General features: G+C 39.5%; 1 protein-coding gene across 8 annotated transcripts in view; it reads left to right on the top strand.

Annotated features, from left to right (window-relative positions):
• The window catches only part of nlgn1 (neuroligin 1), a 304,475-nt gene that overhangs the window by 87,490 nt on the left and 202,382 nt on the right, over positions 1-14,603 (top strand). For 2 of the 8 annotated variants that reach the window (XM_076079311.1, XM_076079312.1), the window contains one exon: positions 9,235-9,294. The exons of 4 other annotated variants lie outside the window; for them this stretch is intronic. In XM_076079311.1, coding sequence (XP_075935426.1) covers positions 9,235-9,294 — 60 coding nt within the window. Of the gene's footprint in view, positions 1-1,140; positions 1,158-9,234; positions 9,295-14,603 lie in introns of all 8 variants that reach the window. 2 more of the 8 variants (XM_076079314.1, XM_076079315.1) reach the window with 2 other exon arrangements.

The following is a 14,603-nucleotide window of genomic DNA, read 5'->3' as shown; positions in this document are numbered from 1 at the left end:
GCCTGTAGCCTTTATCTGGTCGGTGGAGGTGTGTGGCCTGGCCTGGCGAGGATGTTTCTCCACTTCCTCTAGCCCCTGAGTGCTAAAAGGTGCTAATAGCTCTAGAGAGAGGTTTCACACTTGTGACATTTACGGCATAATCATAACCTAATAATCTCTTGTGTCCCACATCAGAATCTTTCTGAATGGCAGTGCTGGAGGCAGTGGTTAGTGTGTGCCTATATTCATGCTTGCTTGCATATTCTGGGCAACATTGTGTCTTTACATGTGACTGCATGTCGTTTAGAAGGTGGATTGTTTTCTGGAGATAGGAACCGCTCAATCCACTCCTCTACACAAGTGTCCATGTTGTAGCAGGTTTTAGCAGCTAACTTTGATACGTTGTAAATGTAACTTGATCCTTGTTGGCGGAAGTGATCCCCACATGACCCTGTTCTGAAGCAACCATGACAAGACATTAGTCTAACATTATACTAAAAGTGCAAAGGAATTAGACTCCATTGTAGCGGTATGTTGGTATTATATCACGGCTTTGAACCAATCAGATTGCTTGGTTTGAGCTACCTGTTATAATAATTTGGTTACACGGCTACACCACAGTTTTATCCAGGCTCCAGTGAGTCCTGAGCTGAGAGAGTGGGAGGTACAGTATGAGAAGAGAAGAGAGAGAGATGGACAGACAAAGATGTGGCGCAACCCCCCCCCCCCCCCCCACACACACACACACACACTTGTACTGTGTGTTAAGACATGAGCCCCATCATCACACTCCCATTAAGCCCGGTCCCTGTGCTTACTCACTGCTCACAGTCTCTGTTAATTCCTCTCATAGAGGGTTTGCTGAAGTGCATTAGACTCCCAGTTTTACCCCGGGGAATGGATTCTGTATTTATAGTTTATAGCCTGTAGGAATTTTATCCAAGGTCAGTAGTAGATTACCTATTTGGCTCATTGAGCCGTGCGCTCTGTTAGATCCCCTTTTTTAATGTGCATCTGTGATTGATTAAGCCGATGTCTTTCTATGCTCGTGCAGACCTTGACTGATGCATGCAGAGAGCAATAGGTATGTATGGTTAGCTCTGGTGCTGAATGTGCGATCGATACAAAGACTCCCCTCGCAATAATTACCTCATCCAGGAGAGGGGGAATGCCTGAGGGTTGAGTGTGTGTGTGTGTGTGTGTGTGTGTGTGTGTGTGAGCGCTATCCATGCTTCTCGGCCGGCTTTTGTGTCACGGATTGTTGCAAAGTGTCAACGAGTGTGAAGCTCCTCTTCATCAGTCTGCAATCAATGCAGATGGAGGAGGGAGCTATGAGGGTAGAAGAGAGGACAGAGAGACAGAGAGAAAGCAAGCAACTGCATCAGACAAGGAGAGACAGGGAGTATAGGTTATAGACTGCTGAACTGAATAACAGAAGTCGGAAAAGTGATTTGTGGGATATTTTTTGACATGAAAAAGGAAATTTACTTCCTTGCAATCCACCCTTAGCTAAGCCCCACCCCCACCACTACTCTGACAAGCTGTCAGAGCTACCATGGAGCACTACCTGAGGAAATCTAAGTATCTTATATTTGGGAAAAACAAAAAGTCATTTTCGAGAAAAGCAGACAGAAGCCTTGACAATATGTGTTTGAAGGATTTATTCAGGATGTGAAAGTATTTCAACAGTGAAATCAGGTGGAAGAAATAAAGATAGAAGCTACAGATCTCAATGTAAAAGTGAACCAGCGCATCGTCAGGTGATCGAGACAGAAGAAAGACAGTTTGAAGAAATGAAGGAATAACAGTTTTCCTGTGAAGCTTGGTAGGTCTTTAATCACTGTTACAATCATTAAGAAGCAAAAGCAACAAGTGTAGACATTCAGTATAGCTTCAGGAGCTAGCATAGTGTCCGTGTATGAATGGGTGAATGTTGACTTGTAGTGTAAAGCGCTTTTTTAGCATTGAGTTATTGGGGGACCTTCCATAATTAGAGGTGTTTCTAATATTCTTCCCCCCTCATTTTTGTAAATTAGGACAACCAAATATCTCGATATCATATGTACAATGTAATAGTGGATATGTTGAATTGGGTTAGATTACTCTGGTGAGCCTGATATAGTGGCCACTGAATCTCAGACATTACAGTATACATGAGATACTTGCTGTCCTTACTTTAATGACATTAGATAATAATAGGAAAAGCCGGCAGCCTTAAATCCTTTAAAACCCGTTGCCCCTTCTTTCTCTCGTCCCGCCTTTTTTTTTTTTTGCTTTATGCCGCGATGGCATAAAGCAAATTAGGCAGTTTTTCTTTTGGAATCTGACCTCCCTCACAATGTACAAAGCAGCCTTGAGGGCAGTTTCATGGTCATTTGTATTTCACAGTACTTTCTTTAGTACTAATTTGAGCATGAAAGCTTACCCTTTTAATAGTAGTTTGAATTAGTCCACATATTAGCTGTTCTTGACAATAACCGGAATAATCATCTGAAACAGATGGTGTGATCAAAACTGGGATGGGGTCAAAGTCATCAACCAGGTGTCACCTCACATCTGATGCCAGGTAACATCTTTAAAGGGACACACCAGTGTCACCGTCTCGTCTCCCTGTACGACCACCTGTTATCTCTTGACCAAAGTTCCATTTCGTCCATGGAACACTGGGATGGAGATCAATGTGATGGTCATGGAAATAAAAAAAGAAAGAATGATGCAAAAAATAAGGGAAAGAGAAGGACAGAAGTCAGATGGAAAGAGATAGTTTCAAGTTCCAAATCACTGTTCAAAGCTGATGCCAGCTGAGACCTCACCAGTGTTACACGCATGGAAACACCCACACACACATATGCTCACAGTGACAGGTAGGGGAGTGCAGGTCAGTGTTGGGGCCCCCTTGTCACAGGGCAGTTTTGAATTGACACCTGATTGCTGTATGATGTCTCTCTCTCCATGTGTGTGTGTATTCATGAGTGGGTGAGCGTGAGTGTGTGTCTGTCTGTCAGTGTGTGTGAGATAGGAGCTGTCATTTCTGCTCTGATCCCCACTAACCCTCAGTCAAACAACATGCCACTGTAATAGCAGCACATGTACAGTCCAGAGAGTGGCCACATCAATCACACTCTCCTTGATTTTTTCAGTCTCACAGGTTTTTTAAGTGGCTCGTATCTCACTCCAACCCCAAACCAGTTTTTTCTTTTGTTTTTTAACCTTTCTTTGTGTTCTCTGTGTCTTTGTAGGCCATTTATTTTACAAGGGGAGCACTTTCCAAATTATTTTTAATAGACAGTACACTGTGTTGAATGAAGTTTGGGTAAACGTCAGGCCATAGTTTTAGAACTTAGTTCATTGGATAATGGCTATTGCTAATTGGAATTAAACACAAAAACAGTTTTGAACTGTTAACACAGTGATTTATGCTCGAAATACAGATGTCAGCAATAGCGATAAAAAGACTTCAAATGCATTTTTTGGGGGTTTCTTGTTTGGAAATAACCACTACAGCAAAATTGACACCACCATGTTTGACAAAGTCACAATTGAGATTTGTGACTTAAGGGAGAAAAAATGTGTCCTCATGGAAAGTGGAACGCTGGAAAGTGGCGCTGGCTCTATTTTATGCTTGTTGTGGTCAGTATGGTAGACATGGTGCAGATGGTGATATCGTGCAATTGTGGCCTGGGCCATTGCACGGAGGGTCTGAGTTTCGAGCCGTGCACCTCTGAGATTGATAAGGGTTTAAAGCAGCGTTCAATCACGGCTGTGAGTCGCTTTTCAAAAAGTAGACTGGACTACAGCAAGAGCACGACGAAGAGAAGAGGGGTTGTTTTAGGAACCGATTTGATCGCAATTTGTAAGAATTACTACACATTAGCACCATCCGCACCGAGCTGACCGCAAAAAACATGAAACGGGTGTTACTCTCCATATTGTGAGCAAAGAGACACACACACTTTCAAAGGCAGTATACATAGCAGGCAGCAGAGTGAAGGAGTACTCTTTAAAGTGGCAACACACAACTTTTGGTAACACTTTATAATAACTACACAGCGTGTACTTATTATAACTGTAACTGTATTATAACTGTAACTATAACCTTTTAACTATGGATCAGTTATGACAGAATATAGGCTGTTTCACCACTGTTCATTTTAGAAATACCACTGTAAGACGGACTGTGATCATATACGCTTGTTTCTGGCTGTTGGAGTCAGCATTAGCATTAGCTAGCATTCATTTTTTAAATTATCAAATGGAAAATATATCCAAAATGTTTATTTCTGGCTGTTTTAGCGTTACCAATATGGCCTACACCAGTGGTTCTCAACTGGTCTGGCTGCGGGACCCACCATCACCCCTTAATGACAAGCCGCGACCCACGACCCAAATTATATATATATATATATATATATATATATATATATATATATATAATTTGGGTATATTTATATTCAAGAAGTCTAGTAGTAGTAACGTCTCTGTGTAGTAAACAACTGTCAAATCAAATAAAGAAAGTACACATCAATTATATTTTAACAATTATTATTCTCATTTTTCAAATTTAACTGGATGGATTATAAATAATACATAGAAATACATAAATAAATGTTCTTTTCATTTCAATTAAAATAACAGCTGGATTAAAAAATAAATTACGTAACGAAATTCATTTTAGAAAAATTATTTTCACTGAATTGCCCTGCAGCTTTAAATTCAGTTCATTCAGGGTGAAGTGAAAAAGCCACAATATTATATTTTTCTCATCTTCTAAAAAGAGAAATTAGTGTTGGAAGAATTCACCTCTATGAGTCTGTCCAGTCAGAGTCTAATGACTCTGGTCTCTCTGGACGTTTCTCTCTTTTGGAGATCATCCTATGATTTGACTTTCACAACTCACACCTCAACAGTCCTGCTCTGCTGTCTCTATCCTCGTCTCTCCCCGTGGGTCACGGTGTGTGTACATCTCACTCAAGTCAGGAAACTTGTCAGAATACCCATATTTGATTGGCTGAGCTGCATCACATGATGTGATTCACAACGCATTGGTCGGTGTGATTCCTGCACCGCTGAACAAGTGCCGTAAATGCTGGAATAATTGCGCTGCATAAAAAATGCTGTTCAAAATAATATCCCATTTTTTTTTTTTTTGTCAGGCAAAGGCCCGCGACCCACTGAAAACGGGTCCGCGACCCACTTTTGGGTCGCGACCCACCAGTTGAGAATCACTGGCCTACACTACACTACAGTAGTTATGGTCCTGGCTTCCTTGTAGTTCCTGGTAGTTTTCCGGCTTCTAGCATTAGCTAGCGGTAGGGTTAGCAACATGGCTACCACGTGCAGCCTGGCTACTGTCCAGAGCGAGAAACAACTGCAAGCAAGAATCCCAATATCATCCATAAATCCCAATGTCAGTTCTCTGATAAAGGCGTAAAACATGATGAGTAAAAGAGCCCAGTGTTTACGTTATATTTTGCATCAGTAACCGCTGCTTCAGAATTTTATGAACTCAAGTCAGAAGGAGGCCGGACGGCAGCGCTGGGGTTCCGCTGGCTGAAGTTGAGTTGCTACAGCCACTAACTTAAGATCTTTCTGCTTTGGTTGCATGACGGTTGATTCACTTCATTTGTGCCGAAAGGAAGCCTTCATTTTGGCGGGAGTTCGTACCCGGTGGCAGACAGAATTGCATAGTGAAAGCGAGGCTCATAGAGAACCAATCTAAAAGCCGATGGTGTCATTATTCTTTTGCCATTACATTGTGCAATCAACATTGACTTCATAATGATAAGTTAAAGCAAAAACGTAAAATGTTTAGACACTGAGATATTAGATAAGATTGATGATAATATATGTACATTACCAGTCTATTAAAAAGTTGTCTTTAATAAAAACAAAAGAATAAGATCCTTTTCTCAGAAACAAGGTCAAAGAGCAACACAGAAGTTATCTAGCATCAAGCAATGCCAATGTTACAGAAATCAGTTGAGTAGTTTGAGTCCCAGAGACGTCTATACCAAGGAGCTCATATTGGACCATCATTGTATTATGACACTTTATGTTTTTTGATCTCTATTATTACTGCTAACTATGACACATAATCACATGGACATGTTCACATCATATTAACGCTTGTCATAATGACAATAATTTAAGTTGGTATGTGGTTATAGTGAGAAACTTTTCTTGTTTCAACACAATACATATGTTATGACAAGAAATATCTTATTTAATGTAATACTGCATTATATTAAACATCTTTTCCCCAAAATTCTACATTAGGGGGGAATTTGTGAACTTAGCTGTCCAACATACATGCATGGAAAAGGAAGGTTGACGACAGGGACTTTAAGACGCTGATGGAACATGATAAAAACAAAAACGACATGATATAATGTGTGGTGTATGTTTAGGCATTAGCACAGAACCTTCTGTCACTCTACACAGGGTATTCTAAAAGGCTGAGGTGAATCTCCCACATCCCCCATGTATTGCTTTGACAGTGATCTCTCTATGCACTATACTTTATAAACAGGTAACACATCTCCAGACGGTGGACGCTCAGTGTTTCTTAGACATTTCACATTTTGAATGAAGTGATTCCTGTGTCTTGGTGCTTATTCAGCACATAGAAAGCACAAGTCAGCTCTCGCTTATCAAATTGCTTGTCAAATTCACAAAAGAGAGCTGGGAGACTGCTGTAGGACAGAATGATATGCGGGGAGCCGGCTTCCTCTTTAAAGTCATGGGAGAGAAATGGTTTGCCCTTAAAATAAACCACCACTATGTTGAATGATGGAGGAATTATGAGAATATGAGCTTCTGACTAAAAGCATCTTGAACCTTTCTAGTGATTCATCTTCCATTCTCTATTCCATACACAGATATGTTCAAACCAGCACAGTTATTGAAGTCTTTATTGAATTATTCTTCCTTCACACAGAGACATTTTTCTGCATTAACCTTCTGCACAAAACGGGCCTTGAAACATTTTTCATGTTGGAATTGACTGCTTTTTACATTTTATAAAGTCAAATGATATTTGAAGAATATTGGCATAAATTGCTGGCTATTTGTGGTCATTTTCTCATCAGTAGATGGCTATTTGAAGTGGAATCATATGTTGTGGATGGTGTGTGTGTGTGTGTGTGTGTGTGTGTGTGTGTGTGTGTGTGTGTGTGTCAGAGAGAAGGCTTAACCACTGCCAGGATGTTGTCATATTTGTGTGTGTGTGTCATGCACCCTGCTAGCTCCCTTCAATTCCAGACTGCATGCTATCACATCTGTTATGTAGTATATGTGTGTACCTCTGTGTGTGGGGGTGTTTTTTGTGGGTGTGTGTTTATATTGTTTGTCTTGATTACTTTTGTTTAAGATAGCATGTGTTTATGCCTCTGTATGTACAAGAAACTTGTATTATGAATGGCAATGTGTTGGTTTTAATGAAGAAGCAGCTGACCACTCCTCTTGTTAGACTATTCCACCAGGTACTTACATGCTCTCAAATTCAGATTATTTTTTCCTCGCCAAGAAAACCACAGCGTGTGACGCAGTAGTTTGACATTTTGGGAAATACGCTTATTTGCTCTCTTGCAGAGAATCAGATGAGAAGATAGATTCAGCCCTTTCTCTCTCACAAGTCATGAAATACAGCAGCTTGGTCAGTGGCCTTAGGCATCAAACTGTGCAGTTTAACTACAAAGCCGTAGTTATGGCGTGAGTAAAGGAGGAAGTCAGGTGATGTATAATAAAGACCATAAAACACAGGACTTTCACCAGGAGAACGTTGACTTTTTTAAAGTAATTAATGGTTTAATTAATGTACGAAAGTTAAGTTATGTTGTGTAATGTTACGTAAAACACTTAACTTACATTGCGTAATAACATACTTAATTTATGTTGCGTTCGTAAAGTAACCAACTTCACTACAGAACACAAGTTTCCTGAACCTCACCAAGTAGTTTTGTTACCTCTACCAAACCAGGTTGTTTCCCAAGAACACGGAAGTATATTTTAAAATGAGCTGAAATTGACGCATGCAAAACTTACGGGGAGCGTCATATTACCAGATATGACTAGTTGGGAGTGAGAACATGTTGACTGATACCACTCATGTGTCTGTATGTAAAATATATGGCTACATCCAGCAGCCGGTTAGCTTAGCTTAGCATAAAGGCTGGGGACAGCGGAAAACAGCTAACTTGGTTTTGTCCAAAGGTAACAAAGTCCACTCAGCACAACCTCCAAAGCTTACTAATGAACATGTTATATGATGCAGTGGCTTCCTCAAGTCCTGCCATTGGCTAGCTATTTCCCCGTTTCAAGTCTATATGTTAAGCTAAGCTAACCAGCTGTAGCCTTATATTCACTGTGCAAGAAAGCAGGTACAAGTATTTCCCAAACTATTCTTTAAAAATAAAACTACCCACAACCTATTGACCGATGTGTAGTAATTTAAATTTGATTTTTATCAATAGAATACATAGAATATTATCAAAATTTAACTTTTAATTTGGACAAAGATTTTACTGTGCGTTTACCCAGTCTATGTGATTCTCCACTTCAAATTTAAAATCAATTTACCTGTTCTCCAGTATCTACTTTTCTCATCTTTACCTCGATCTGTCATTACAATATTCTGATACAGGCTTCACAGCAGCACCCCTGCAGTGAAATCTATGCATGACATTGGATGTGAACTGATGTGTGTGTGTGTGTGTGTGTGTGTGTTGATGTCTGCACACACTCTGAAAATACAAGGGGGGAGTTTCTCACATGTCTGCTCTTAAAAATGCTGCTTTTTTTTACAGCCTCTGCTTTTTCTCTGCTACAGCGATCATTTCCAAATGTTAACACAATGTCTCTGAGATGTACACCTGATGCTACTGTATGCACTGTTTTAAAGAGATGTATGTCTTTTGATCCTAAGAGGTTTATCCTCAGTTAAGTCTTCATTTTCAACAGAGAAATAATCTTTTTTCACCTCTTTTTTTCTTTTTTTTTACAAAAGTCCCTCTTTTCTTGCTTCTTTACTTTCTTAGGTGAACACTTACACAGTAAAGTCTTACTGTAAACATGTGAAGTGGACTTTGTGGTAATGTTTACCCAGTCTCCATGTCAGTGTGAGAATTTTTCAGAAAAAGAGGCTATAGAAACATGAATTATTGACATACTTTCTTATCTTTTAAGAGCATCTTTTGAAAGCTGTGTGTGTTCTTGATCACCATGTTTTCCTCCATCTTCTCCTTCTTGGTCCTGTAGGTCCCCTTACAAAGAAACACACTGATGATTTAGGTGATAGTGACCGCACGGAAGACGAAGGTATTTTTTCCCCCCCCGATGCCAAACTGATTTGCATGACAAGGGAAACCAAACTTACCCTTCCTCCTCCGATTTTTATCTTCTTTGATTTTCTTACATTTCTTGTCCTTTTTTTGAAAGTGATGGACATTTTCTTTTTGCTCTTTACTCGTAAACTCTTTTTGGCCTGGATGTGTTTTGTCCTTTTCAGCTTGATGTCTAAAGTTTACATGTTTACCACCATTCTTTAATATTAATATTTTATCATAGATTCTCTGCTTGGATTTGCTGTTTCCTTTACTTTCTTTTTCTATGTTGCATCCCACCAACAGATCGAGTAACTATTAACCCTTCAGCCAGCTCTTAACACATTTTTGCATGTTTTTACTTTTAATTCGTGTGGTATTAAAGTCTGATCATGCTCAAAAGTTTAACTTCTGGCTAACTGGCTTAAAACACTTGGACCTGTTCACTATTTGGGCGTCAAACCAACAACCTTAGTATGTGAGGAGTCTAAAACAAGATACTGGTTCAATCAGTAAAATCAGTGTCTCTCAGCTGTGGGATGTTTCATCACTCCTGGCATGGTTTCCTCCTACAGCGCAAAGTCTGAGCTAATTTACACAGCAGTATGTGCAGCTAACTGTCTGGTCAAACGCCCGCAGTGGCTGTTAGAAGTCCAAAGCTGCCAAATGACTTGTTTTGTTGCTACACTAAATGTGGATTGGCTAGCAGATATGACAGACTTGGCAATAATTAAAATAGCCAGCATTTGGGTGTAGACTGATTTCAAGTGACATTACTGTCATTATGGTTTCAAGTGATCATCTGGCCTCTCCATTCTAATGCTTTCTGATGAACACACAAATCAAAACAGCATATACAAACTCACTCTCTATTGCATGGTAATTGCGATGGCCTGCTCGTGTGGCTTCTGTGGGCTTCAAATTCTGAGGGCCGTGCTTACACAGCAGATTATTACAATTATTACAATTTCACAAGGCTCTCAGAGTAGACAGAGCTGCTACAGAGGCAGAAATAATCTCATTTGTTGAGTTAAATCTCCACAGAAGCAGAGTTTGTTTGTATAACAGACCTAAGCCAGGATGGAGCTAATGTCACCAAGTCAGATCATGCTAGTAGCATGTAGCATAGATGACATAGAAGCTTAGTCATACACTTTCTGTTCTAATTGCATTTCATTTTGTTTTTAATCATTTATTTCAAACATGTTACAAATAAAAACAAACAATAACAAGTTAAATGAAGAGTAAACATGAAGCAAACTCTTGATATACAAATTATAATAAACAATATTAACTATCAATGTAAATATATATTACATGTCCAAAGAGGAGCAAGAAGTAGAAATGGATATGATCCGACACCATTGCTTCAATTAAACAATTATTCCAACGTTACTCAGAAATACATCTCCACTAGCACCACGATGCTGCTCACAACCTACGTATCATCCACAGTTACCACACATTTCAATACTTGGTGTTAATAAACAAAAACATGGTTCTTTGCTTTCGCTGATTCTTATGGTATACTTACATAAAAAATTGATATACAAAATTTTTTTAATTTAAAAGTAAAAGTCCTTCATTCATAATTGTACTAAGAAGTAAAAGCAGAAATGTATTATCCCCAAAAAATGCACTGGAAATGAGCCTTTGATAAGATGGCCACATGTTTAAAACTGCAACAGTGCGTCCGTAATATGTGACGGTTTACGTTGATTACTTCCATATATAACTTCATTGACTGAACAAACGTCCTCATTTGCTCAAAACATGATGTTTTCCTGAACCTAGCCAAGTAGCTATGTTGCCTAAACATAATCAGCAAATAGTTTTGCTTGTGTTCACAAACTTCAGTACGTGTTAATACTGCGACCGTGCATCTGTGTGTGACCAGTTGGGAATGAGAACGGCATGCTCTTCATACACCTTCCCATGAGATCACATTAGTTTGTTACCTCATATATCTGTGGCCTTCACTCAATGTTTGGAACTAAAACACATGACACTGTTTCTGCACACATGACTGTAAACCCTGAATCAAAGGTAAAATGTAATAAAAGAATACATTAGCATTTCCTACATACTGTTGTTGCTTTGAAGGTATTGAATCCTTGGTGAGTAGTGGGCATATACTGATGAAAATGAATACTAAAGGGATCCAGTGGATAGTCCACAACTTTGCATTGCTCCCCTTGGTATTTAAATGAAATGCTGTTTGAAAGCTAAGCCAGTGTGCTGGAAATGCATTAATCTCAGCAATACAAAAAGATGAACCTTTGCTTAGCTGCCATGAACAAGGAGTCCTTTGAAAAGTCACATTAGGAATAAAATGTCCTTGATAAAACCCTGAGATAGAGCTGTATCCCCTTAAGGCTGCTGGAGAGCGACTTTAATGGCAGGCAGGAAGTCTTAATAAGGCACCTCTACTGTATAATGTGACGAAGTAAACAGCAATTACATCCAAATAAGACTCACAACCATCCGGATCCCTTTGATCTGTGCCATTACACTGTTTTTCTGGGTGCTCACACACACACACACACACACCAATACGATTAGAGAGTCACACAGATCTATTCAATGCAATCCCAGCAAGCTTCAAGTATTATCTCAAAAAATGATGCAGGGCAGACAACTAATCCAGTTTAATATAGAGGAAAATATGCTCAAGGACACACACGTACACACAAACACGGTCACACACTCTATTGCCCTATCAGGGCCGACTCTGATCAGCTTGGATCGCCCCAGTGATCCTTGATACTCTTAACCCTTGACCTCTTGGGTCTCGCCTTGGAGATGCAAACTCAACGAGGACATCCCCCAACCTTTCCAATCTCCTTATACTCAATAAAGCTGGTGTTTGTAATCATTCTGTGCTGGGAATAGAGAGGTAAACAGGAAAGTCCCCGAGAGCTGAGGATTTGTTCGAAGCTCCTTTTTTTATAGCAAATATTTCAGGAGTGGTTAAGAGTGGGTATACAGAAATGTAGATGTCGTGAACTGTGGTATCTACAAGGCTCATATAGGGCCCCTGGTATCTTATATAAAAGATTATATGGCAATACATGTGAGATATCAATCTTACCAACACTATGGATTTATTACTCTGAGTGTGGAGGGCACAGGAATATGGATTTAGTGAGCATCAGGACAATCCTGGGTCGGAGGAAAAGATGATGAAGGAGAATGTTTTACCTTGGTGCATCCAGCCCACACAGAGGCTCCAGTTGGTGGCCGTCCAGGTGCAGCTCCAACTATTGAAGCTTGACATCACAGACAGAGGAGTAAAAGTGACACCTCCTTTACCACTGGGCCTACCACTCACCATCTTACAAACGAAAATGCACCAGTTAATATCTGATTCAAATCAGCAATAACATGGAAGGATTTAGCCCACACAGAACAATGAGGTTACTGCAAAGCAGCCAAATGCTTTGTTTTTGTTTTTGTGTTTAAGTTTTAAGTTTAAAATCGGTCCAGTGTTGTGGGAGAATCCTGCATACACTAAACAGGCTGTAATGTAATCATATCAAGAACTCCTCACCATCAATGTGCGTCCACGAAAAGTGCTGTTTTACCACTGACAGGTCAGTGTGTCTGACATCTTGGAATGCACCCTACAGAGTAATATGTTTTCGTTATCTTTCACTTGATCCAGTCTGTATTTTTATGAAATCTTGTGTCACCTTATCAAAATCAACTAAATATTCAGCCGTGATATGAAACAATTTTTTGCCAACACTAAGCTACACTCTCTGTACTCCAACACAATAAACTCTGAATTTGTCCATTCGTCACTTAGACTCAAAAACATGGGAAAATAGGGTCCAGGTTGAAAAATGCCGAAGTTACCCTTTAAGTTGAATTAACTGCATATACAGTAAACTGCTCTTTGCGTTACTAAACTTAAACAAAACCTCTAAACGACCCATGACTGTTACAGAAATGACTAAAGGATTTTGTCATCTGCTGCCTCCATGGTTAATATCCACTCATGTTTAGGCAGTTGAAAATGTTTTATTTGACAGCTGACATCCGTCCACGCTCACCTCCTTACACACATGAAGATAAAGTTGTGAACACCGGCTGAATATCTATTATCAGAATCATTATAACTGTATTATAACTGCTACTGTGTAAAGGGAATACTGCTGTTAAAAAGCACCTTATTTGTTTAAAGTGTTTACAAACCAAATGTTATTGCACTTTTGTTCATATAGCAGTACTTTTAAAATAAAAGTGCGCAATACACTACTTTTGAATTCATTATTGAACTTTGTGCATAACAATGTGATTAATCGCGATTAAAAATTGTAATCGTTGCCCAGCACTAATATATATATACACATATAGATGACAAAAATCTGAACTTCCCTGTACTGTACTGTTGTACTGTACATCTGAGTTGGATTGTGATATTTGCAAATTGCTAAATGCTAATTACCTCCATCAACATGAACTCTGCCCTGGAAACAACAGTTATTCAGTCTCCATTTTGAAGAGCTCACTTGTTAGGATAATATACACATGTTTGTTTTAAGGATTGGAAATGAATGAACAATCTTGACTCACTTACTAATAATGCCATCAAATCAGCATGCAGATCTGTACAGGTGCCATCTTACACATACCAGTGGATATGTAGACCCACTCTAATGAGTTACATCAGCACTGTTGCCCTGATTACACAGGAGCATTTCATGTAGAAGCGTTTGAATTGGCGTTCACAACTGGGCCTCGTTTAGTTTCCTGTTGCTTTTAGCCCAAGTCCCTATAGCTTTGTTCCCTGCAGCAAGAAGATAAAAAACACCTCTGCTCCTTGTGTCTGCTGTTGGTTTGATAAGTCCTCTACACCGGCACAGGGAGAGGATAACAGAGTTGTTACAACAGCCCAAGGGCATCTCTCAGGGTTTACTCAGAGAAATCTGAACACCTAGATCTCTTTGATCATAACCTCATCCTCGAGGAAGCAACGATCTACTCCATGTTGTCATGGTACCTTTCCTTTGACAATCGCTACTTCATCCACACTCATCCCGGGAAAGATTGAATGGTCGAATCATTACAAGAGTGCATCTCATTTTAGCTCTACTCAAAGCAAGCTTTCATCTCGCTGCGGATGAAAACCCTGGAGAACAGTTGGACGTTCCAGCCTGTTTACAAACTAATGTAATAAAAACTGGATTCATTTAAAGTCACTTCAAACAGAAACACAAAAGGACATAACTATATTAAAAAGAATCATGACAGTATTGGATGTTTTACCTCACTTCACGAAAGAGGATGATGGAGCTGCAG

The sequence above is a fragment of the Anarhichas minor genome, unplaced genomic scaffold (assembly GCF_050575085.1).
Source record: "Anarhichas minor isolate MPS153535 unplaced genomic scaffold, ASM5057508v1 ptg000071l, whole genome shotgun sequence".
In the NCBI taxonomy this organism is placed as follows: Eukaryota; Metazoa; Chordata; class Actinopteri; order Perciformes; family Anarhichadidae; genus Anarhichas; species Anarhichas minor.
The sequence above is the reverse complement of the archived record's forward strand: the minus strand, read 5'-3'. Positions and strand labels throughout refer to the sequence as shown.